Below are 24922 nucleotides of genomic sequence, written 5' to 3' on the forward strand. Positions count from 1 at the left end.
ACGCCGCGAACACCTCAGCGAGGAGGATGAGCCAATGCCGACGGTAGCCTCTGCCTCGGAGCCCCCCCTGCCAGACACCTCGGCGGCCGACAAGGCGAGGGAGCGGATGGCGCGGTTCCGGGAGCTGCAGGCGCGGGCCAAGACGTCGTCGGACCAGAACGTGGCGGAGGCGGCGCGCGAGTCGCAGCGGCTGGCGACGGACCCATCAGCGCTGGCGTCGCTAAACCGGCGGCGCGACATCGCGACGCACAAGCTGCTCAAGGCGGAGACGGAGGAGGCCGGCGAGGACTTCGAGCGCAAGCGGGCGTGGGACTGGACCGCGGAGGAGAGCGAGCGGTGGGACCGGCGGGTGCGCAAGAAGGCGGCGCGGCGGGACGACAACGCGTTCCAGGACTACCGCGCCGAGAGCAGCAAGGTGTACCGGCGGCAGCTGCGCGAGGTGGCGCCGGACCTGGACCGGTACGAGCGCGACAAGAAGGCGGCGGTCGAGCGGGCGGCGGCGGCGGGCGGCCTCGACATCGTCGAGACCGAGGACGGCGAGCTCATCGCCGTCGACCGCGACGGCACCTTCTACTCCACCGCCGACTCGACCGCCTTCGCCGAGAACCGGCCCGACCGCGCCGCCGTCGACCGCCTCGTCGCCGAGCTCCGCAAGGCCGAGGACGCCCGCCTCCGCAAGCGCCGCGAGCGCATGGCCCAGAACGGCGACGACGGCGACGTCACCTACATCAACGAGAAGAACAAGCAGTTCAACCAGAAGCTCGCCCGGTTCTACAACAAGTACACCGCCGAGATCCGCGACAGCTTCGAGCGCGGGACGATGATCTAGGGAGGAGAGGGCGCGACGGAGTGGGATGGTCTTACCGTGAGATTGGCGTGCGCTGTGTGTGTACTGGTACATGATAAACTAGGAGAAGCCGGCATAAATCGTGGCGTTGGGTTGCTATGATACAGTCTACAATAGGGCGAAAAGAAGAAATTGACATTGGCCTCCCGAGGAATATAGCAGCCTTCCCTTTTTTTCGGCGTCTATTATTTTTAACATTACTTTTCCCCTAGATTTTTTTTTTTCCTTTGCTTTCTCTTCGTTCAGAGCATGCTCTTCCTCCAGTACTTGTTCGCCAGCTCCTCGATCTCGGGGGGTTCGAGGGGCCCGCTGACGGCGTCGTCGCCGAGCCCCTCGACGACGGCCTCGGCGACGATGTCGACCTTGAGGGGCTTGATGCCGGCGGCGCCCATAAAGCCGCCGAAGACGCCGCGGGTGAAGCCGTTGAAGGCGGCGCCGAGCCCCGTGACGGCGGCCATGCCGACGGTGACGGGGCGCGAGCTGTCGTAGAGGAAGGGGGGCCGGAGGAAGAGCCCGCGCATGCGCGGGAACCGGCTCGCGATGACGCTCTCGGCCTCGCGCTTCGTGCTGAGGTACCGGGCGGGCAGCCCGGGGGCGCCGCTCGCGGCGGAGATGTAGGCGAAGGCGGAGACGTCCTCGCGGGCGGCCTCGGCGGCGAGGGCGAGGGCGCTGTCGCGGTTCATGCTCTCGTAGGTGGGCCGGTCGGCGGCGGCGGCGGCGGCGGCAGGTGGCGCGGCGCCCAGCAGCCTGCGCAGGCCGGCGACGGGGGAGACCTCGCCGCTCACGACGCCCTTGTAGTCGGCCTCGAGCAGGATGCCGAGGCTGTGGACGACGAAGTCGGCGCCCTTGAGCAGCGGCGCATAGCTGGCCGGGCGCAGGACGTCGCCGCGCTCCCAGGACACCTTGCGGGCCCACGGCGGAGGCGTGGCCGACGGGCCGACGGCACCCCATTTCGGCTCGCCGGAGCGGCTGTCACGGGCGGATTAGCTTGGTTGCCTCCACGGGTGCGCAGATGGGTACGGCTGGAGGGGAGTTCCGTTACAAGAATCGGGCATAGCTGCAGAAGATGCACGTGCTATAGAAGAGCCATCTACCTAATTGAGGTCACGTCCCACCCGCGCGCCACAGCATATTTGCATATCCTAGACCCGACAAAGCCGTTGCCGCCGCATACGATCAGTCTCTTGGCCGACATGGCGGATGCGACGGGGACGTGGTGTGCACCCGGCTACGCTGCCGGCCCTGTGGTAAGATGGTGGTGTCGAACTGGGGGCGCAGGGAGCACCGTACGAATCCGTGGGGAGCCTATACCTCGGTGTCGAACGGGGCGTATTGCAGTGTTGTCGGAGTGCCTCCAGAGGAATTGTGACGCTGTAATGGCCGACTTAAACAAGCCATCGACATCATCGGATGATGGGCAAGGCTGAGCAAGAAAGGTATCCGCTGGTGTACCGACTACAAATGGGTACCTCCTTAGGTCCCTAGAGGCATGTTATCCGCCATGTATCTGCCATGTGCCTGCCATGGCTACGGTACCTACAAGATAGCTCGCTGCGTAGTACCTACACAGATGAAAGACGGGGGTCGAGCTTATCGGGCTACATTATTGGACGGCCGCCTCATACCCCTGCCTATCGACGAGGCTGAAAACACCCAGCAAAGAGCGATAGCCTTTTCAGAGATAACGACAGCTTCACAAGCTGTACCTAGGTAGGAAAGCTCGATCTTTTAACGATTCAAATATCCCGTTGGCCTGCGCCTGCCTAATCCGATAACCTGACATACTCAGGCCGCGACTTCTTACCTCAGGAAATAGTTACGTAGGTACCTACCGGCTTTCTGCCCGTCTTTGATTACATAATCCAGTCTCCATCCAGTACGACCGGTCCAGCAGAGAGTCCATCCTCCCTCGCCGTCTTCCTCTCTCGCCCCCTTCTCCAGAGATACCTATATACTCAACCCGACCTAAATTCCTACCGACTCCCCTCCCCTCTCCTCGCTCAGCTTACCCATCTTCGCTAGTCGATACACATCGACCGCTCCGCGAGCTACACACCGCCCGAGACCCCGTCATGGCGCCTCCTGCTGGCAAGCGCGTCAAAGGCGTGCAGATCTACCGGCCCTTCATATACGGCACCACCGCCCGCCCCTTCAACGACACCGACAACCCGCGGCCCCCGGGCATCCCCGCCGACCACACCCACTCGTGGCAGGTCTTCGTCAAGGGCATCGACGGCACCGACATCTTCTACTGGCTGCGGCGCGTCCAGTTCAAGCTGCACGAGTCCATCCCGAACCACCTGCGCACCATCGACGCCGAGACCATCGCCAAGGAGAACGAGGGCAAGCCCGCCGCCCAGCGCCAGCGCGCCTTCGTCGTCAACGAGACCGGCTGGGGCGAGTTCGAGATCACCATCCGCCTCTACTACGACAGCCGCTCCGCCGAGAAGCCGCAGACGCTGTACCACCACCTGCGCCTGCACCCGTACGGCCGCACCGAGGCCGAGAAGGAGGCGATGCGCAACGGCGGCGAGGTGGTCGCCTGGGTGTACGAGGAGCAGCTCTTCAACGAGCCGTTCGAGGACTTCTACAAGGTGCTGACGTCGGGCGCGCGCGACAAGGCCGGCGGCGCGGCCGGCGGCAAGGGCAAGGGCAAGGGCAAGGCGGCCGCGGCCGCCGACGGCGACGGCGAGGTCAAGGAGCGCAGCGCCATGATCCCGCTCGCCAACCGGCCCGGCCAGCCGTTCAGCCGCGAGACGGAGCAGCTCGAGATCAAACGCCTCCGGGAGGCCGAGGAGAAGGTCAGCCAGATGGTCGCCGAGATGGACCGCACCATCAAGGCCAAGGAGGCCGAGCTCGCCGAGCTCAAGGCCGCCGCCGCGGCTGCCCCCGGCGCGTAGGACGTCCCCCGGGGAAGCCAGGGCGACGAAGCCTCTCAAAGGTACCGAGCGAGCGAGCGCCGCGCCGCGCCGCGATACCGTCCCGGAACATGCTAACGTGGCGGCAGCACCACGACGAGACCCAAGCGCAACCGCCGCAAGCCCAGGCGCTGGTAAAGAGGGGGAAGGTACGGTGGCCTCGCCCGCTCTACCGCATCGCGGGCGCGGCGACAGCGGCGAAAAACCACAAGAAGAAAAAGGGCGGCGAGTATAGATAGCCTTGCCCTGTGGGCAAAGCCGACGGCACGGATCTCGGTATTGAAATTAGCGCATTTACATATCTGCACCGGTGTTTAGGCGTAGCATTAGGTAGGGGGGGGGGGGTAAGCCGCCCCGTCGTTTTTTTTAGGACCATCTTTAGAGACGCGTCGGCGCGACAGAAGTGCACACGCACCTTGGGCGCTGGTGTTTTCGACTCGGATCTAGGAAGGGCGGGAGGAGGGTGAGAGAGAGAAGACGTCGAGAGGTCTGCCTCGCCAGCCGTTCAACTTATCGATCCGTTCAACGCGGTGGCGATCAGGAAAGGGGGCTTCGCGGCAGCTAGCTTGCACGTAGGGCGGAACCGCCGGACGCTCGCCGTCTCCGCGTCTAGGGAAACGGGCCCGGCGCCCGGCGCCGTAGAGCAGTTCCATATGAGCCTCTCTCCCTCCCTCTCTTTCTCTAATGCAGCGTCGTATCCGCGACGCTAGGTGAATATGCGAATATGCCGACCGTGCCGCCTCGCCGCGCGCAGCCAACTCCGGACCCCCTCCAGCTCGCTCTCCCGTTCCTTCTTTCCTCTCGCTCCTCTCGAGACGTCGCTAAATGCTTCGACACCCTTCCTCCCTGCACCGCGTGCTCTCTCTCTCTCTCTCTCTCTCTCTCAGCTTGCCTCGCTACCCACCCCGACCGACCGCGCGCGGTCGTCCACATGTCGGAACGTAGCATGCGCCTCACCCCCTTACCGCACCGCGCCATCGCCGCCAGGTAAGCGGCCGCTGGACAACGATGCCTAGAGTGCGCGCGCGCGGGGCGGAGCGAGGGGGAAGCAGAGTTGGGCGTACGCTAAGAGCCTCTGCATCTCACACACATATCTAAACCCGGCCTCTACTACTGCTCTGCTACTGGCTACTACGACGACGACGAGGCCGAAGAAGAAAACGAGCACGTCTAGGAGCAAGTAGAGGGACAAGACGACGCCCCGAGTCCGATCTCTCTTCCCTTCTCGTGTATTGTCGCTTTCCTTTTTATTGCTCTATACTCGAGGGGGGTCTCTCTCTCTCTCTCTCCTCTCTCTCTCTTACTCTTTCTTTCTCGCAGGATGGATTGATTACTTACTCACATACACGTCGCCTTCCACGTCCACGCCTCAACCCCTCATCTTTCGTCTTCCCGCCTGCTTGCCCTGCTGAGAGAAGATGAAAGGAAAAGAAAAGGAAACAATCGAACGTCGAATTTCTCGAACTTCGGGACCGCGTAGCCCGTCTCTCGGGCGCTCGTGAGAAAAAGAAATCGGTGAAGGAAAACAAGAAGGCTGCCGAAGTCTCTCCATGGTATATTTATCATGCCTCCGCGGGTCTCCGCGTGTCCCCTCTCTATGCAACCAGGCCATTGCTATGAATCCAATAACATATTCGCGTCGTCTTCGGCTTAGGGGGAGTGAGGGGAGGGAACCCGGTCGACGCCGTGCATGTGGAAGAGGCGCTCCCTGGTGATATGCGCGACTCTCGTTCGATGAATGCACCGCATATCCATAACGATGCTACATGAAAATGCCCCCACCCTTCTTCTATGTCTCCCAAATGGCGACCGGCTTTTCTACGCAAATCTTGGGACGCAGATGAATAATCGTCCCCTCCCAACGCCGCTACTGGAGGGGAAATGTTATATGACGCTCCGGAAGCGGGCAATTCAGATCGCCGCCGGCAACGCACGGGGAAACCACCTTTGAGATCAAAACCCAACAATTAAGGAATAGGATATCGTCATCAGCTTTAGCGACGCGCGCTTATTTCGCGTGCTTTCGGAAGGCAAGCAGCTCGGAGAGGCTTCCGAGCGGGCAACCATGCTTCAAGAAGTCGTGCTGGAGGAGCTCGTCCGCTGAAGCACGGCTCTTAACATCGACGCAGAGGCATACGGACAGGAAAGCCTTGAGCTCCTTGCTCAGCTTCTCGGGCTTCTTCAGGCGAGGGGTACCGTTGGTTGCGATGAGATAGAGAGCCTTGAGAGGCTCCTCGTTGAGGTACGGGGGCTCGGACTCGATCATCTCGATCGCCATGATACCCAAGGACCAAATATCGACTTTCGGGCCGTACTCCTTCTGCTTCACGACCTCGGGGGCCATCCAGTACGGCGTCCCGACCATGGTCGCGCGCTTCGACTTGGTTTCGGTAAGCTTCGCGCAGAAACCAAAATCGGCTGTTTTCTTTGTTAGTCCAATTCTCCTGCGTAGCTCATCTAGGCAAACTCACTGATTTTCACGTTTCCGCGAGCGTCCAGGAGGACGTTGTCGCTCTTGATATCACGGTGGATGATGTTTTGGGAGTGCAGGTGTTGCAATCCACGGCACGTCTGCACGTACGTTTGATTAGCGTAAGCTAGGCAAGGGGGTTGGTTACCCGAATCTCATCACGCTTACCTCGAGGCAGATGGTAGAAATCTGTTCCTCAGTAATGACGGGGTTGTTGTCGATGACATCGGTCAAGGCGCCACCCTCCATGTACTCCATAACCACCCACAGCTCGGCATTGTTGTTGCGGAGGAAGGCGTCGAGGAAGTTGACAATGTTTCGGTGTTTGCTATCCTTCATGACCATGATTTCGTTCACGATGAGTTCCTTGCGCGGTTGGTGCGCGAGATCCATCTGCTTGATAGCCACCTGGGCCCTGGAGCCCTGGGAGCGGAGAACCTCTCGAGCGACGGGAGAAAGAGACGTTTCCTTGACCTTTGCCACGTAGACGGAGCCCGAAGCTCCCTGGCCGATCTTCTTCTGCTTCGCGTACGACAAGTTGGGGTCGTCCTTGGACACGACTTCGATAAGCCTGGCCATAACTTCTTTCTCCGACATCGTAGACATGCGAACATCCTGCTTCCGCTCCGCCGCGGACGGCTTAGCCGTAAGGGCGGCCTCTGCGGCTTTGACGCCGTCACTCTGCTGCTGGCTAGGCTTCGCCGGGACATTAAGAGGCTTAACAGTAGCAGGCAGGCGCGCGGCGGCGGCGGCCGCCGCCGCCTGGTTCTGAGCCTGCCCATTCGTCCGGGGTTGCGACGCGCCGTTACCGTTGTTCGGGTATCGAGGAGCCGACGATTGCTGTGGCGGCATGCGCTGAGCGGATTGGCTCGACTGGGAGGATTGCATAGAGCTCGCGCTTGACTGGGGAGTCATCACGGGTCGGTTTGCAGGCGCAGGATTCGATGAGCCGGGTGCTGGTGGAGCAGGCCGTTGCGCACGGAGACCGTTGACCTGCTGATTGGAGGCTTTTGGCGCAGGAGGAGCTGCTCGGCTAGGATTATAGCGGTCTGCTGGTGCCGAAGGGCCACCGTATCCACCAATCTCCTGCTGAGCAAGAGGTACTTTCTTCTTCGGCAGAGAGGCATTGTAGGCTTCCAATTCGCGTCGGCTCTGCTCTTCCATCTCTCGCTGCCTCTGGAGTTCGAGTTGCTTCTGACGTTGCTGCTCCTCGCGTGCCGCGTCCGGGGACTGGCCGTAGCTAGACCCTGTACTCTGCATCTGTGGCCGCTGCGACATGTCTGGTGGGCTGGGTCGCGGCGGAGTGGAAGCCTGAGACGGCGAGCCATAGTTGGTCCGTTGCTGCGAAGGCGGCATCGGCCGAGGCGGGGCGACAGAAGCGCCGCCGCCGCCTCCGTAGCTGAGCTGCGGCTTGTTCGGCTGGCCGCCGAGGGGCGTGGGAGTGGGACCCGCGTACTGTTGGGGGTTGTCTGCTCGCTTCGTGAGGTCGGAGTAGAAATCCAAGACCTCGAAGACAGCCTGTGGGTTCCGCTCGTAGTCCTCTTGGGTAATAGCAGAGGAGTTCAGCAGCTTCGACCACTCGGGGGGCAATCCCACGAATTGACCGGTCTGAGGATCGAACCCGACGTGTACCGCGTGAGAGAAGTTGGTCGGATTGCTCACGCCGCCCATGGTGGGACACCGACCGTAGAGGAGGTCGATCCAATCGTAGAGGTCATCGTCGCTCTTCACCCTGATGTTCAAGGTGCGTATCGAGCCGTCGTCGTCGCCGGGGCTGTTCGAAGAACCATTCGTGTGTCTCTTGATCTCGAAGATGGTGCCGGCGGCCTCGACTCGCCCTACATTGACGACATCCTTCAGGAAAAGGGTGTACGAGACCTTGCCGCCTTCGGTCTTGTGGAAGTCGAGGGCCTCCTTGCGCAGAATCAGGTATTTTTGCTTCCAGGGCTGGATGAAGTTCCTGCTCTCCTTCACGTGCGCCCAGCCCTCCTTGATGACGGCGACACCGCCTAGGCCATCCATCTGGTTGGATCGCTCGCGAGCTAGTGGTAAAGAGATAGTAGAGCCTGTGTAGGTGGAAGCGGCGGTGCGTGTAATGGGCGACGAGACTACGTTTGTCATGCTTCCGGGTAGGTTGGTGTTAGGGGTGAGATTGAGGCGTGGTCGGTCAGTTGGTGGTCGAGGTGCGGGACCAGGGTTCATAAACTGGCCAGTAGAGTAGGCGCTGTTTTTACGACCCATGGTCAGTCAATAATTCCCAAGTGGAGCAGGTAAGGCACGGTAGGAAACCGAGGGCCAGCCTCCATGATGGAGAGGGAGAAAAAAAACCAGGTCAGCCCGCACCCATAACCGAGCGAATGCGGGTTTTGCAGGCCTGGGATGCCCGCGGGCGCGCTGTGGACAGCACACACGGACACACACGATTTGCAGGGAGGCCACGATGATAAGCACCACGCCACGGCATAAAACCAGACGACCTGACTGCGGCCGCCCAACAAGCGAATCGCAGCAATTGCACATACCTGTTCGGCGCTGCCATAGCGGGCAGGATAGAGCGAGAGGGGTGAGCTGTCGCGGCGGCCGCGACGACGAGGCGGATAGAAGACGAGGTAAATTAGTAGCAGTTATTATTACGTCCGCCGGCGAGCCACGAGACGGGGAGGGAGCGCTCAGCGGAGACGGGCGCTGTTCAATCCGAGAGGCACTACGCGCGCCACGCCGTTAGTTCCAGGCCTGCCCAGGAGTCCCAGAGACGAAAGAGAGAGAGAGAGAGAGAGAGAGAGAGGGAAAGACGACGCCGCATCGAAATCGAGCCGGCATAGGATGCACACAAGGATACAAACGGGCAAGAAGCGAAGAGGGGAGGGGGAGGGGAGGGGGTGCACATCGGGTCAACTCACCCCAATGGATGCCGCGCGGAGGGATATCGAGGGCGCGAGGGATGGATACCAATTCGAACATGGGAGGTTCTCGTCGAGCCCCAGGCGGCGAGGTTGAACCGACTCGAGGAAAAGAATAAAGCGTCGCACGGCTCGACTCGCTCTACACGTTGGGTCTAGTCGAGGGCGCCTGTCTCGGGTTGATTTCAAAGAAGCCGGCCAAATCGGGAGAGAAAGAAACAAAACTGGCGGCTCGACTTCACATCCGAAACCCCAAGCATCAATGCACCCTCGAAATGCCGGGGTTCGTCTGCTACTAGTGCTGCTGCTACTAGTGCTGCTGGCGCTGGTGCAGGTATTGCCGCTGCCGCTGCCGCTGCCGCTGCCAGGACCAATTCGCTTACTGCGGTGACGAACTCGAACGGGGCAGGGTGGAAATCGACGGGCAAGGTATCGCGGGTCGCTCAACGGAGTCTCTCGCAGGAGGGTGTATAGAAGGCTGGACTGGTTCTAGAAGCGGCTGCGTGTGTGCGTGTGCGTGTATGCGCTGTATAGATGTGCATACGAGCGCGAGGAGGACGTATCCGCGTAGGTGCGTGGAAGCGTGGGTGTGTGCGTGTGTGTGTATAGGTGTTCTGTGTGCTCGGCGCTGGGTGGATATACGGGTATGGATATAAGATGGATACGGGACGTGGATGCGGACAGCGGACGTGGATATGGAAGTGGATGTGAGATGCGGATGGGATGGGAAGGGGGGGTGTGTGTCGAATGCGTGAGTGAGGTGAGCGAGGTGACGGAGAAGCCTGCGGATGTAATGTAATGTGTGGTGTTCTCTGTATGAGTATGCGGGTGCTTGGGGGGGATTGGGGGGGGGGGTGGTGTTGTGCCTGCGCCGAGAGGAGCAGGATGCAGCTGGCGATTGGTCCTCTTCATTCTAAAAAGAGACAGGACCAGGACTTTGCCAGGCGGGCTGACGGGGCGAAACCCACCTCGACTCAACTCGACCTCTCCTCTCTGCTCCCACACAGCACGTATCCGTCCGGTCAGGGGAGAGACACGCGTGCAGGTACAGACAAGACATACAGACATACAATACCCCTACACAGACGTTACGGTACCTACCTACACACCCTGGCCTTTTCTCTGGATATGTGTGCGGGTATCAGGTACCCAAGGCAACCCTACCTATTATAGATCAACGCCACAAAAATGATGGTGTTCCTCCCTACTCATACCTACAATCGACTCTCTCCCCCCTCCACTCCCCACTCAATCTCGAATATCCCCCTATTAGAGGGAACCGTGGGATCCCTCGGCCGTCCGTCAATCAACAATCACTACGAGGGCACGTCGAGCATTCCAATCAGGGACATACGCATCTGCGCGCAGGCGACAGACCAGCCCAGCATTTCCCTCTCTATAGGCTCTCTATACCTACTAGTAGGAGCTAAAAGTGCGTCGTCAAATCGGCGCCGGGTGCTGTCGCGGCGCAAGTCGAGTCTGAAACACTTGACAAAGGAGTTTGGGGGCTATGGAGGGATGCGACATAGTGGGATTCTGCTACTCTAGGGCTGTCAGCACCGAAGAGGCCCGGACGCAGGCGGGTAAGCCCTAAAGCTCAGCTAACGTTGGTGCTAGCAGCTCCTAAGGGCTCCGTGCCTAAGGGGACCTCGGTTGCCTTCTCGATTGGCGCCGCCAAGATTTTGTCCCTGAAGCGACCCGTAGCAAATGGACGGAACTCGAGGTCCACACCGAGCAATACAATTAGGTACAGAATAACCCGTCCACAGGGACAGATGGGAAATCCTTGTCAAGTACATGCCTACCTACCTGCCTACCACACCTACCAAGTACCTACCTACCTTAGGTAGACGTTCTATGTATAACAGTTACCTGTCTCCTAGTAATACGGGTGGCGAGCAGCCATATTAGCGTCCCGCTTGCAGAGGCCGATAACAGGTAAAGATGGCTAAGCTATTAGCAGCCTGCCGCTACGGGGATTTGCCCGGCTTAGGTAGCATGAGGCATACACACACGTACCTAGGTGAGATCTGATGTCTGTACGCACATGTTTGCGCGGGCGAGAAGTTACCTGATAGCCCGACGCCTTACCCAGTTACGTACTGAATATTACATGAGATGCTACCCGCTCAACCCCGTCCGCTGCTAAAAGGGACAGGCGGGAGGGGGGGAAACAGGAAAAGGAGAAAGGGGGGAGGCGAAAAGAAAAGGGGGAGGAGAGCGTCGAAAACAGTCCATCCTCCACAGTAAACCCCAACGCGCACGGCCCTGATGTATCCGGTACCTACCTAAGGTCATCATGTATTGGTAGGGAGGCAGAGGGATAATATCCCGTAAATCGATACACTCGTACTATATTGACACATGCCGTTGCATTAGATACCTGCATCCTAACACAGCCTATACAACTCTACACGCATACGCCAGCCATCCCGTGTCGGGACAGTTACGAGAAGCAGTTCCTTTCCGTAGGATCGAATTGAATCCCTCCCCGACCCCCATTACACCGAAACCACTGCCCAAAAGAAAGCAGAGACTTTATATATGTACGTGTGTGCTGTGTGCCAATACAGTCAGGCACCTGACAGAGCAAGTCGGGATCGTTGTAACAATAAGAATAACAGCAGGAAAAACACCCGTGCCCAGGGTGGTAAGCTTAACGCACCGAGCGACGATCCCTTCCGATTCCTCCGAGCCCTCCTGGCTGAGGTCCTGGGCGGTTTAGGAGGTGCTTATGTGTTACTATGGTTCTGTCTCGAGGTGTTGTCGAGTCGGAGACTTCTCCCATAGATTATTATTGCCATTATTATCACTACCGTTTGTGTCTGTGATTTATCAATTGATTGATCATAGATCGGCAATGCCTAAGAGGGTGCATAAGTCCACTGACCACATGGGATGCGCTCCCATCCCTCCCTCGCTTGCCCCCATTCCCCGTCCCCGTCCCCCGTTCCCATCCCATAATATCGTCCAATACCGTACTGTGTGACGTGCATCGAGCATCCGAGAAATTGGACGGACGGCTTCCAGTCATGCTTATCTGTCCCTAACGAGCAAATATGAGTACTCATATATACCATTATCCTACGCGCGCGCGCGCACACGTGTATAAATACATGACACCGACTTGTAAGTTCCCCGGCTCTCCAGTATTCCCGATGCCCGAGTGCGGCCGCGAATATTGCCAGTTAGGCGTCAGTATTGACGGCTTCGGCCGGTGTCATCATCTGCGAATAATAACAATAACATATATGTGTACATATATATTCTTAGATAAGACTCCGAGTCTAGGATCGCCTCTTCCCCGTGATTGTGTGTGGCTACCTACGACTACGTGCGGATATTATCACTGCGCGCTAACGGGATATGGGATGTCATCCTCTCTCGACCCGGCCAGCGCCCTGTTCCACTCGTCCTATGTGCAGACGAGGTTTTACCCGCCCTGCACGATTGTGGCGAGCGCCGCCGCCGCCGCCGCCAACGTGCTTTGCACGCGCGCAGCCGATATCGAAAGAGAGCCCCCAAGGGCAATGCCAATTCCCGTCTCGAATGCAACGGGGGGCAAGTCAAGCTACTATACATCCACTGGCAATGTCGTATACTTAGGTATGTGGCTGTAAACCTATATGGCTCTAAACTTATGTGCCTGTAAATGCCTACCAGGTGGATTCGTACGAGAGGGAATCGTGTCCAGGCCTGGGCGCTGACTACGCATGCGCAATCTGTTTAGTTCGGCAGCCAGCTCGCGGCAGGAGGATCGTGTAAGGCGCTAGGCGGCGACGCTATACGACGTGCTGTGAGAATGCATCCCCAGCCTTCGGTACCTCTCCCCTCCCCGCCAGAGCCTTCTCGATGGTCCCGAGCGTCACGGGAGGTGGTGGCCGATCCTATTTTGGTGCCGCGCGGAATCCATAGGCTCGAATCCCTCGCGTGCTACCGAACCCTCCCATATGCAGGAGGGAAGAAAGGAAACAAATCTACCTACCTGCAGCAAACAGGTAACGCAAGGGGCGGCCATCCACGCGCGAAACATCCATCAGGCTGGGAGCGCTTGCGACGGAGAGCGACTAAGAAGCGCTGCTACGCGTCTATGTATGCGCCACCTGCCTCCTCTCCTCCTTCTTGTTCTTCTTGTTGTTGTTATTGTTTCTCGATGTTTCCCACAAGCGTGGCGGCGATGGAGGCGACGGCAATGACGTAGAAGATGCCGCCGCCTACCGTTCCAGATGGCTTCCCGGCTGGCCAGGGAGCGTCGTACTCCGCCCCTCCATCTCCATCGCTGGTCCAAAGCGGGTTGGCTGTACCATGTTTCACGTACCAGCCTTAGCCGCGATCTGCCTCAGCATTTGCAGTGTGCAGAAGCGCGTGTCCCGAAGCGGCGAGCCTCAGCTGATTCCTCGGCGATCGCAGCCGCGCTTAGAAGGCGGCCGCGAATCAGCGAGGTCCGTCGCGGTGGATCTTAGCAGGAATAGGTATCGCAACCAGGAGGGCACCAAGAAGAAGGGGGTCTTCTCCTCTTGCACTGGTTTCCAATCTGCGGATCGGTGTCGCAGGATGTGGACGGTGCTTGGCATACCGTTGGTTCCCTCCTTTCGCTTTGCGACGCCGGACTGCACATGATCGACCCGGGAGACTCATCGGAGAGAGCTGCCTTCCAAGTCATCCCCGACCAGCCATTCTCTTATACACACTACGATTAATTATAGCCGCCGAACGCTGTGTGGCTTTTCAACCAGGTCCACGGCCACGCTAGTCACTAGACGATGTCTTTTAGAAGCATACTCAACGCCCCACACCATCCAGCCCTAGGAAAAGACCGAGAGGGAAGAAGGGGAGACCTAAAGTAAACCGAAAATAAATTCAGATGAAATCAATGATAAGAGATCGCGGCCAGTCGACACGTAGGAACGAGACTGAAGCCAACGAGAAGATTTTGTGATATCTTAATTCGTCTGTCTCGAGTCTCTGATCTTACCTCATCACTGATGCCCGCAAAGCAAGACTCGCTCAGCAAGCTACGTATAGGTATACATCCTCAACTAGCGGACGGTAACCTCGACCTCCTGTCCCTCGAAAGCGGGCAGCTCCGCCTCGACGTCTCTCCACCGCTTGCTGCCATCAACCACCGACTGAATCGCGGCGATGATCGTGTCTTCGTCGGCGCGCACTTGTTTCGTCGAGTCGCGGTCTCGAAGCGTGATCGAGCCGTCCTGGATGGTCTGGAAATCGACCGTGATACCTAAGGGCGTGCCTAGTTCGTCGTTGCGACTGTATCGCTTGCCGATCGTCGCCGAAGAGTCGTCGATGCGGCTGGATATCCCAATCTTCCTGAGCTTTTGGGAGAGTTTATGACAGGTCGGCCTGAACTTCTCGTTCGACGAGAGAGGCACAATAAGCACCTTGGTTGGGGCCACTGTCGGTGGGAACGACAGAACCTGGGTGAAATTAGCATTACACGATGGCTTGACGGAAAAGATGGAGAACTCACACCACGAGCTTCGTCGCCGCCATCGCTGGCTCGGGTCCAGAAGTTATGCTCCAGGATGGAGTACAATATTCTACCGATGCCAAACGACGGCTCGATGACGTTGGGCGTGTACTCCCTAACGTGCTCGGCTCTCGTCCGCCGCTCTATCGTGATGAGTTCTTTGGGGATCTGAACCTTGCCGTTACCCACACCGGCAACCTCGATGGTAATGCTGCCCTTCTCGCTTAGTTCTTTCGCCAGGGCCTCTCGCTGGTCCTGTCCAGTCCCTTCCACAGCAGCCTCTACCGCCCTGCCATCCTTCTTGAAATGCGGGCCAAATAGCTTCCTGTTGAGGGAAACCTGCCATTCCTCGATAACTATAGGCTCGGGCAGTTGCTCGCGGACAATCAGAGGTGCGCCAGTCTTCTTGGCGTGGACGCTGAGATCGTAGGCGCTCCGGTCCGCGCAGCCAACACACTCGACCCAACCGTACGAAGTGAAAAGCTCCGCGTCCCAGCAGTCAGCAGCGTAATGGGCCATCTCGTTCGCCATATGCTGCCTAAAGCGGATCTTGGATTGGTCGACGCCGATCTTCTCGAGGAACAGGTGAATCCGGGCTAAGAAGTAGCCCAGCGTCTCGTTATCAACAGTGCCGTTTGCCACAGCCTCGCCGATGGAGACCTCTTCGACGTGGGTTTTGCCGGCAAGCTGGGTTTCCCGGTTCAGGAGTACCAGCTTGATATCTTTAACCTCGTGGAACCGTGGATGCTTCTTTCCACCTTGGGGATCCACGAAATGCTCGATCTCGGCCATCAGGAACTCGCGCACCCGTAGCAAACCGGCCCTGGGGGAAATCTCGTTTCGGTAGGACCGGCCGACGGATGCGGAAGCGAACGGCATCTGGCCCTGGTTGAATTCCAACAGCTTCGAGAAGTTTAGAAATTGACCCTGGGCAGTCTCGGGCCGGAGATATCCGGGAATGTGGCCGCTGGGACCGATAGCCGTCTGGAACATCAAGTTGAAAGCGATGGGTGGCGAGGGCTGCACACCGGTATCTGGATTCTTAAGATCGTGCTTCTTGATCAACTCCCCAAGCTCCTTGCCGTTGTAGTTGTCGATCTTGGCCAATATTTCCTCGTACTCCTGCACAACCGCGTCGTCAAGCTTGACGGCCGCTGGCCCACCTTTTGCCTTCCTCTTCTTCTTCTTGGGGTCTGCCTGCTTCTCCTCAACCTTCACGCCACGAGCCTCCTTGTCGCCCTTCAGCCGGTTCTCGAGGATCTCCTCGACGAAGTGGTCGGCTCGAATGATCTCGCCGCTCTTGGGGTCCTTGCACATCCAGTCGGCAAACTTGTCCACGTGGCCACTCGTCTTCAAGACCTCGCCGGGCGTCAGCACGGAGCAATCGACCTCTAGCATATCCTCCTCCAGAACGAAGTGCTTCCGCCACAAGTCGACGATGTTGGCCTGAAGACCGCAACCAGGTGGGCCGTAGTCGTAGAGACCGGCGACACCCCCGTAAATCTCAAAGGCAGGCGTATAGAACATCCGCCGTCGGAGCATGGAGTCCAGGACGGGGCGATCGAGGGGTTGGCCCTTCAGAGTAGTAGCTTCTGCCATCGTTGGGTCTTGAATGCCTCGGGGGTATTGGGCGCGTATCGAGGCAGGGAAAAATCGACGATGGAAGCTTGCGGGCAATGGCTTTAGGGCACCGATCGCGACGTTGCAACTTAAAAAGAGTCGCTCGGTAGCCTTGAGGGCTCTCATCCACCTTCCGAGGTTGAGAAGGAAAAGAGGGACAGAAGTCAGCCTAACGCAACCTGTGAATCAAGGTGTTAGCAACATTGACTCATGGGTTGACTCAGGCCGACGCAGACTTACAGTCGGGGTAGAGACGAGGGCGGCTACGTGTTGCGGGACCGAATTTATTTTGCGAACCCTGGCGAATTTCTCGGAGGTGTTAGGCGCCGTACCTGTCAGTGTATCTGCACCCGCCCCGACCTGATGTATCTAATCTCAAGCTGGCTAATATCAAAGATGTACGAGGGCATCTGTGGGCAACTTGGCGAGTTCCAAGCGTTCCCTACTGAGTCACCAGGACCACCGGTATTTTCCCGTAATGCTGAGAGGTGCCCAGGGGACTCAATGCTTTCGCGGTGTACGCATCTTAGACCAAATATCCAAGTACCCTAAGGAGGTTATCAGGTAGGTTAGGTACCTTTATATGAACTCTGGCAAGGTACCTACACCTAGGTAGGTTAGGAGGTACCTACCTCTTACTTGACTCTGTGGCTGATTTACCCCTCCATCTAACCCCTCCATCGGCCCCTCTAAAAATATCAAGCCGACACTGGGGCTACGACTCGACGACTCCAGTATTACATAAGTGCCTAAGTACTGGTGTACATGCGCAGGGGGTTCAGTTGAGCTAGTCCCTGGCATTGGAGTCTCCATTGAAAATCCATTTTATTTTCTAATGCTGGTAACTGAAAATGAACTTGGTGACCAACCTTCGCAACTTCTTCTCATGGCCGGATCGATCAGACCTAATCAACGAACAAATATTCATCCAGCAAAGACGCGACAGATTACGCATTTTAGAAATACGCCCGAGCGAACCCTGCGACGAGGCTGGGAGGTATAGGCAGGGAGCGAAGAGAACAACGAAGGGGAAAAGAAAAAAAACGGGACAATGGGGCCCTCGAGATCTGTCTCGCTGTCTAAGAAGACAGGAAATAAACTTCACCGGCAGTCGCTGTACGTCAAGCAGAAGCAAGAACGAGAGAAGGAAAAGCGCGAGGCCCGCTTTCGAAGGAAAAAGGAAGAGGACAGAGATCCCGAGCTTCGGAGAGCGCGTGTTGCCCAAAACCAACCGGCGACCATCGACCGGAAGCGAGTTTGGGATGACGTCGACGATGATAGCCTAAGCGCAAGCGTCGATATGGAACAGCTGCTCAAGAGGAGGCGTCTGCGGCAAGAGGAGGCCGAAGAAAGGCTAGCCGCCGAGGAAGCGGAAGACGGCGATTCCGGAGAGGAGGACGAGGAAGACAGCATGTTGGGTTCAGGCGACGAAGGGGAGCCCCCGTCCGACGAGGAAGCTGCAGCAAAGGCTCGCGCGAAGCGAGTGATTCGAGACGACAGCCTCGCGCCATCGACAGTTTCGACGAATCTCGACCTCACGCCGGAATCGTTGGTCGCTAAGTTCCCCTCACTCTTCTCGGACGACGGGCCGGCGGTGCCTCGCGTTCTGATTACGACTACGCTGAATTCAACACTGCACGACGAAGCAAGGTTGCTCTGCACCCTATTTCCGAATAGCATGTACATACCGCGGTCAGCACACAAGTACAGTCATAAATACAGCCTGAGAGAGATCTGCAAATTCGCGACGAACCGAGGCTTCGGTTCTGTCATGACCCTCAGGGAAGATCAGAAGAAGCCAATCGGCCTCGATATCGTGCATCTGCCGTCGGGGCCGACTTTTCATTTCAGTATGTCCCGTCCCTACCCGCGGCGCGTCTGCGTGGCTGTAATGATCCCATCTTCTAATCCCAAGCATCGTAGGCATCTCGAATTGGGTCGAGGGGAAGAAGCTACCAGGCCACGGCAACCCGACGAATCACTACCCGGAGCTCCTGCTCAACAACTTCAGGACGCCGCTCGGCATCCTGACCGCAAGGCTCTTTCAGACACTCTGGCCGAAGGCGCCCGAGCTACAAGGTCGCCAAGTCGTCACCTTGCACAACCAACGCGACTACATTTTTCTCCGTCGGCACAGGTATGTGTTCCGAGACAAGCGGGCGACAGAGAAGAGCGTGGTGGGCGCCGACGGAAAAGAGTTGAAAGGGGTGGAAAGCATCCGCGCCGGTAGGTCCAGACGCCGCCCACGCTTCGCGTAAAGGGAGGCACGGAAGGACTAACTCGAGGGTTCGTAGGCCTGCAAGAGCTGGGCCCTCGGGCGACGCTCAAGCTCCGACGCATCGACAAGGGAATCGGCCGAGCCGGAAGCGAGGGAGACGATGCGGTGCAGTGGGAGTGGAAGGCTAGGATGGAGAAGCAGCGGACGAGATTCAACCTATAAGCCTACCTGTGACCGGAGTTGCAAGACCCGGTGTAATAGCGTTCTGTTCACGTGCGCATGTGTGTACCTACGGTGCGTTGTGTACAGTACAGGGAGGTACCTCCTAAGGACAGGTGGGTTAGGAGGTAGGTACCTATGTGCCATGGAGATCTACATTATATTAGGAGGTACCTACCAGAGGTAACATTGCTTGTTGGAGGTAGCTACCTGCCTAGGCAGGTACCTAACCTACCTTACCTTACTACGTACATTTGGCGGGAGGGTGCATTACATTAGGTAGGTACGCATCGTGCAGGCATCGCGGCAAGCCGCCCCCTTGGCGTGTCTGCACCTGTGGCTTAGTTATACGTACTTCCAATATCCGTCTCATCCATCGCAAGCCGTGCACACGCGTGATGACCTACCTCTCCGACTGACTGACTGACTGACCTCACCCCGTTCCAGTTGCCCTCGAGTATCCCCGTGCTCGTCCATCCTCGCCTTTACTAAAAGTCACGACCGGGTGAGATGTTGTCATACTACTTCGATGGTATCCGCTCGTTTTAAATAGCTCGCAAATTGCCTGTCGCTGGCCTTCCCCCCACCCACCCTCCTCCTTTCGTGCTATACCCGATTCCCTACCGGCCAGTCTTGGGTCGAATGTGAACGCGGAATCATCACAGCGCCCGCCAGAGCCGAGTCGATAACGGTGCAGTGCAGTGCAGTGCAGTCGGTCATGGATCGGCTCCGCTCGGTCTTCCAAAACAGGGCGAACGTTCGGGAGGAGTACCAACCGCTGAACGAGGAACCGCCATCCGTCGAGCCGACATCCCCAGACCGTCGCGAGACCCACGATGCGCCCTTCTCATGGATCGAGTACGGCATCTTCGCACTACTCGGCGTCGCGATGCTGTGGGCATGGTATACTTGCCTCACTTTTTACGAACCACACGGGTTGGGTGTAGCGGGCTAATACCGAGATTTCCATAGGAACATGTTCCTTGCCGCAGCGCCCTACTTCCAGCTTCGCTTCCGGGACGACAGATGGATACTCGACAACTTCCAGTCCGCCATCATCTCGGTGTCAACGTTGGCGAACCTAGGATCCATGGCTATCCTGACCAATATCCAATACACAGCCTCGTATCCGTTCCGTATCAACCTTGCACTGTATATGAACGTAGCTATATTCGCCCTGCTGACGACCTCGACTGTTAGCTGGCTCGACGCTTCCCCTTCGGGTTACCTAGCGTTCCTACTGTCGATGGTAGCGCTTACAGCGTGGGCAGCCGGGTTGATACAGAATGGCGCGTTCGCCTTTGCTGCGAGCTTCGGAAGGCCCGAATACATGCAGGCCATCATGGCTGGGCAGGGCGTGGCGGGTGTTCTGCCTCCACTCGTGCAAGTCATCTCCGTGCTCGTCGCACCAGCGGCCGACACCTCTGCCAGGGCACAGAACCCGTCGCCCGGCAACGGCAAGGCGGCCTTTATCTATTTTCTCACCGCGGTAATTGTATCCGTCACCGCCCTCGTCGGCTTCATCCCACTCGTTCGGCGCCATAACCACATCGTCGAGAACCGGATGATGGAGCAGATGGCGGCGTCGATGACGAGCATCGAGGACGCGGAGCGATCGGCGCGCAAGGTGATCGGCATGGCGGCATTGCTCAGGAAGCTGCACTGGCTCGCGGGCGGCGTATTCATGTGCTTTGCCGTGGCCATGTTCTTCCCTGTCTTCACGCCCAAGATCTTGTCTGTGACACCGCCGGACGAAGCCAGCCTGCTGCTGCAGCCTGCCGCTTTCATCCCACTCGGGTTCTTGTTCTGGAATCTCGGCGACCTGGGGGGGCGGGCGAGCTCCCTCTTCCTCTCGTTCCGCGACCACCCCGCCCTGTTATTTGCGGCGAGCATTGGGCGATTGCTATTTCTGCCGCTGTACGCCCTGTGCAACCTTCACGGGAAGGGTGCGGTAATCAATAGCGACATGTTCTATCTGCTCGCGGTGCAGTTCCCGTTCGGCTTCACCACCGGCTGGCTAGGCTCCAACTGCATGATGGCGGCCGGTGAGTGGGTGGAGGAGGGCGAGCGCGAGGCTTCGGGCGGGTTCATGGGGCTGGCCCTCGTGGGTGGGCTCGCGTTTGGGAGCCTGCTGAGCTTCACTGCGGCGGGGATATGATGTGATAGCGATAGCATGAGGTGACGAGATAGATACCTATTGTAGACCTAACCTACAACTTGGGGGCATAACGGCAGCGGGAGGAGTCAGGCAAAGTCTCGTCTGCATGCAGAGCCGGGTTGTCACTAACACAGCTTTAACCACCTTCGCCGACCGGGTATGTTTGGGGCTATGGCGCAAACCGGCTAGGGATCTGACCTACATGCATACCACTGTCCATGCAGTAGGACTAATGAAGTCTTGTTTCCTCGCCCTTCCTTTTCCCTTCGCTCTGCCTCTCTTGCTGCTCACCCTCTCTGGCGGCAGCAAGCCCCCAAGGTACCCGGCAGGCCAACCCACAGAGGGTGCGGAGGCCGTTAGATCGATGGCTATGCATCAGCCAGGGCGATCGTGCATACGTCTGGCCATCGACGAATAAGCGCGCTCACCTCATCTGCTGCGATCTACATCTGTCACTTTCTCCCTCGCGGTGGCTGACCACGGCGGCGGGTGTGCGTATACATCTACCTACCTATCTATATCCGCCTACCTCCTACCTACCCTACCTACCCACAGGCCTACATCCTTCGTGTACCTGCCGACATCCGTCCGTACGTGCATCCGTGCATGCACCTGTGCTGTTCTCTACGTGTGTTGTATTTGTGGTTAGACGCGAGAGAGGGCGAGCGAGAGAGGGCGAGCGAGAGGGGGAGAGAGGCAGGCAAACAGACAAGCAGGAAGAATGCCCAGACAACGCAACGCACACGCAACACGCACACAGGAACGAGCCTAGACGATGTCGGAGTCGGAGCCGGCGGCATGTGATGTCTGGATATTACTTGCTTATTCGACCCATCGAGTCTCACTGTTATATAGCGACCTCTATATACCCGTACCAATAATTTCCAGCCAAAAAAAAAGAGAGAGAGAGAGAGAGAGAGAGAGAGAGAGAAAGAAACCCGGAGACGCGTTAGCCCCTCTACCCGAGTTCTAATAGACGCCTCCCTGCTATTACCTAGAACTTACACGCCTCGCAGGACCTTTTTTAAGGACAGTTCACTGCGCCACTAAAGCACTCCGCAGACGCCCACGGCGGGCGGCCGCACATCCAATTTACTTTGTATGGGTAGCGGCAATTCGCACTTTTTAACATCCCTCGGCCACAGCCAAAACGGCCCATTCGGCAGCCTTTTCTTCTCTTCCTCCTCCTCGCGCCCTGCGTCTCCCTCTCTGACCTCGCGCGTTCGCCTCGCCCCAGCTCCAGCCAGGGGAGGATGTCACTATTGTCACTTTCTCTTTTTTCTCTCTCTCGCGGTTTCGACTCGTATATGGCCCGCTGCTGTCATCGTCTCTATACACCACCTATACATTATACCAACCAACCCGTACACTAATTATTACTTTTCACTAACCAGCCCACACTAGTCGCTAATACATCCTCCTCCTCGGATTTATTTGTTTTTTTTCCCTTCCCTATCGTCGCGGTTTTTTTTTTCTAAACAAGATACGTTTCCAATAACAACCAAGTTCACTACGGAGTAGCAGACGGAGGGCCGTTTCCCTATCGTCATCACCATACGAGCACTTAATTTACCTAAGGTTACAATTACTTGCAGAACAAAGAGAGACAGACGGCCCAACCTTATTATTGCCTCTCCTCCTCCTCCTCCTCCTCTTCTCTTCTCCAGCCAAAAAATTTCCAGATGCGCCGCTTCTTCTTCTTCCTCCTCTCCTCTCTCCCTCCTCTTCCCTCACCAAATGTTCGCGCTCCACTGCCCTGGAGCCTCTTCCATTTCCGGTTAACCGAATGCTCTCGTCATCACCACCATCATGAAACCTCTCAAGGTTATCTGGGGCGAGCTGTCGAGGCCCCTCCCGGACGGCGGGTCGGGCTCGCACGACCCGCAGCCTAGCATCTCAGCCAAGCAGCAACACGAACTCAGCCGCATGCTTCAGAAGTCAGACTTCTTCTATCGCGCCGAGGGCCGTGCGAACGCCGTCTTCAGCATCAAAGAGTCTGGAAGGGACCCGACGGTGCCTAGGGGCTACTTCCGCGGAACGCTGCTGCGGGTGCCCAAGGCCACTCCCAACGTGACGCCGTGTAACTACGAGACGCTCCACGACTTTCAGGAGAAGATCGTCGACGTCCATGTCGGTCGGCAGCACATCGTGCCGCAGATCCTCGTCAGCATAACCCCGGGCGTGGCCAATTCCCTCAACGCCAGGCGCGAGAGCGCCCTCCGCGTCAGGGGCGTCAGGGGCGACCAGAGCACCATCCTGGCCGGCTTCGCCATGCTGGTCGAGGACATGGGCCCGTCGCCGGACTACGCCGCGCTCGAGTTCAAGCCCAAGTGGCTAGCCCAGTCGCCGATGGCGCCCAAGGACGCGACGCGCTGCCGGACGTGCGCGCGGGAGGCCCTGCGCAACGACGAGAGGCGGAAGAAGGGGATGAAGATCTCGACGCCCGTATGCCCGCTAGGCCTCCTGCACCCCGAGCGGGCCGTGTTCATGAGCACGCTCGACAGACTGGCGCCGCAGTGGTCGGAGCGGGACCGGATACGGCTCGCGGACGCGATCAAGGACAGCGGCGTGCTCGAGCGGCTCAAGGACCTGCAGGTCGAGGGCGACTCGGCCGACGCGCTGTTCGCGCGGCCGTCGGACCCGCGCTTCGGCTTGTCGATGACGCTGCGTGACTGCTCGTGCTTCGTGCGCATGCCGTTCGACCCGGACGCGCCCGTCATCATCAAGCTCGCCGACGTCGACAAGAAGAACTGGCGCGAGAAGCAGACGTACTGGCAGCAGCGCCACAACGAACTCGTCAACAACGGCTGGTACAAGGACGGGAACGGCAACGCGAACGGCACCGGCAACGCCCACGGCAATACCAACGGGTACAGCAACGGTTATACCAACGGCTACGCCAACGGGAACCCCAGGGATCCTAGGTTACGCGGGCAGGACGCGGACACGCCGCCGCTGGCCGAGCTCCCACCCATCGAGACTGCCTGCGTCTTGCGTCTCGACCACTGCCTGAAGAACGGGCTCGAGATACCACTGCCGTTCCGCGCGAGGTTGGGGCGGTGACGGGGCGGGCGTGCCTACCGCAGGTGCGGACACGGTCACGCTCGAGAAAGGAAAAAAAAAAGAGATCTCTTCTTCCTGCCAATTCCGTCCGTCTTACAGTAATACGGAAAAGGAGGGGACATCTTTTTATTTGTCATCTTATCATAATTTTTTAAACCCCTAAAGTGCAGGTTGTTGGGTCTTCTTTTTTTTTGGGCATTTGCTTGATATACCATTTTACGAATGATCAACGAGGAAAATTGGGGGTTGGTTGGGGGGAGGGAACGGCCGGGACGCTCAAGGGATGGATGGCAGGGTTGCTCTTCGTTTTCTTTTTTTTTTCTTTTATTTCTTGCATTGGGTTGGGTTGGGTGGAACGTCAGAGTTACACGCATTATAGAGGTTTGGTCGCAAGACCGCAGTCAGCGTCGATTTCTTACTATATCTTTTGCTCTTTTTTTCTCTCCTCCTTCTCCTGTCCGGGGTGATCCCGCCCCCCCTTAGACGTCTAGATTCCTAGTCGGGTATGATTCATATAGGTAGAGGGTTAAAGGAGTTGGTTGGGTGCGTTCAGGTGTTGCGTGTATGGGCGGGTCAGGCGCGAGAAAGCATTGTCGTCCACATCTACTCCTCCAGGGCGTACAGGGAACGAATGTGACGGGCATCACCATCATCGTTGTCGTCATTAGCAGTATTCAATACCCTCATATCTGATTTACTAGCATAATCTCTGAAAGGAAATAGTGTGCCGTTACGTTCGGCGTCTGGGTTAAAGCGGAGAAGGCCATCTATTATTAGTTCTGGAATCCCAGCCTACTATACTACGTGGCACCACGTTGTTATCCCTAGGAATTGTTGGCTTGCGATCTCGGGCCCCCTCTTACCTCTATGCGCAGACGGTACATCGCGAGCGAAGGCTCACCCATAAAATTTGGAGTACCTAGGTTCCGCTGTCCATCGATACGTACATATGCTACCCCGTCCGTACGGGAACCCAGACGTGCTAGCATCCCGAATATCGTGATGCTAAGCCAAGGCCCCG

General features: G+C 57.9%; 8 protein-coding genes across 8 annotated transcripts; 5 read left to right on the plus strand and 3 right to left on the minus strand.

The window, feature by feature from the left end:
• Positions 1-34: 34 nt before the first annotated feature.
• Positions 35-829, plus strand: GGS23DRAFT_601979 (SYF2 splicing factor-domain-containing protein; the record flags this gene model as incomplete). The annotated part of the gene is made up of 1 exon (XM_051519254.1): positions 35-829. The coding sequence occupies one exon, from the start codon at positions 35-37 to the stop codon at positions 827-829; it is 795 nt and encodes a 264-aa protein (XP_051376756.1).
• Positions 830-1089: 260 nt separating this feature from the next.
• On the minus strand, positions 1090-2042 carry GGS23DRAFT_591847 (uncharacterized protein; the record flags this gene model as incomplete). Its single annotated transcript, XM_051517792.1, has 2 exons — positions 1090-1816; positions 1963-2042. The coding sequence occupies 2 exons, from the start codon at positions 2040-2042 to the stop codon at positions 1090-1092; spliced, it is 807 nt and encodes a 268-aa protein (XP_051376757.1).
• Positions 2043-2539: 497 nt separating this feature from the next.
• GGS23DRAFT_8784 (yeats family-domain-containing protein) lies at positions 2540-4011 on the plus strand. The gene is made up of 3 exons (XM_051521363.1): positions 2540-2667; positions 2870-3788; positions 3855-4011. The coding sequence occupies exon 2, from the start codon at positions 2920-2922 to the stop codon at positions 3745-3747; it is 828 nt and encodes a 275-aa protein (XP_051376758.1). The 5' UTR covers positions 2540-2667; positions 2870-2919; the 3' UTR covers positions 3748-3788; positions 3855-4011.
• A 1762-nt stretch (positions 4012-5773) lies between these two features.
• Positions 5774-8437, minus strand: GGS23DRAFT_601981 (Pkinase-domain-containing protein; the record flags this gene model as incomplete). The annotated part of the gene is made up of 3 exons (XM_051519255.1): positions 5774-6183; positions 6237-6336; positions 6404-8437. The coding sequence occupies 3 exons, from the start codon at positions 8435-8437 to the stop codon at positions 5774-5776; spliced, it is 2544 nt and encodes an 847-aa protein (XP_051376759.1).
• Positions 8438-14174: 5737 nt separating this feature from the next.
• GGS23DRAFT_601982 (glycyl-tRNA synthetase) lies at positions 14175-16222 on the minus strand (the record flags this gene model as incomplete). The annotated part of the gene is made up of 2 exons (XM_051519256.1): positions 14175-14570; positions 14624-16222. 2 exons carry the CDS (start codon positions 16220-16222, stop codon positions 14175-14177), a joined length of 1995 nt encoding a protein of 664 aa, XP_051376760.1.
• Positions 16223-16946: 724 nt separating this feature from the next.
• On the plus strand, positions 16947-19069 carry GGS23DRAFT_543800 (Brix-domain-containing protein). Its single transcript, XM_051514867.1, has 3 exons — positions 16947-18093; positions 18167-18469; positions 18538-19069. Exons 1-3 carry the CDS (start codon positions 17295-17297, stop codon positions 18681-18683), a joined length of 1248 nt encoding a protein of 415 aa, XP_051376761.1. The 5' UTR covers positions 16947-17294; the 3' UTR covers positions 18684-19069.
• Positions 19066-21117, plus strand: GGS23DRAFT_8941 (nucleoside transporter-domain-containing protein). The gene is made up of 2 exons (XM_051521379.1): positions 19066-19583; positions 19653-21117. Exons 1-2 carry the CDS (start codon positions 19399-19401, stop codon positions 20836-20838), a joined length of 1371 nt encoding a protein of 456 aa, XP_051376762.1. The 5' UTR covers positions 19066-19398; the 3' UTR covers positions 20839-21117.
• A 1530-nt stretch (positions 21118-22647) lies between these two features.
• GGS23DRAFT_601984 (uncharacterized protein) lies at positions 22648-23901 on the plus strand (the record flags this gene model as incomplete). The annotated part of the gene is made up of 2 exons (XM_051519257.1): positions 22648-23648; positions 23763-23901. The coding sequence occupies 2 exons, from the start codon at positions 22648-22650 to the stop codon at positions 23899-23901; spliced, it is 1140 nt and encodes a 379-aa protein (XP_051376763.1).
• Positions 23902-24922: the final 1021 nt, after the last annotated feature.

This window comes from Durotheca rogersii (genome assembly GCF_024521655.1).
Source record: "Durotheca rogersii strain YMJ 92031201 chromosome Unknown GGS23scaffold_1, whole genome shotgun sequence".
Taxonomy (NCBI): domain Eukaryota; kingdom Fungi; phylum Ascomycota; class Sordariomycetes; order Xylariales; family Xylariaceae; genus Durotheca; species Durotheca rogersii.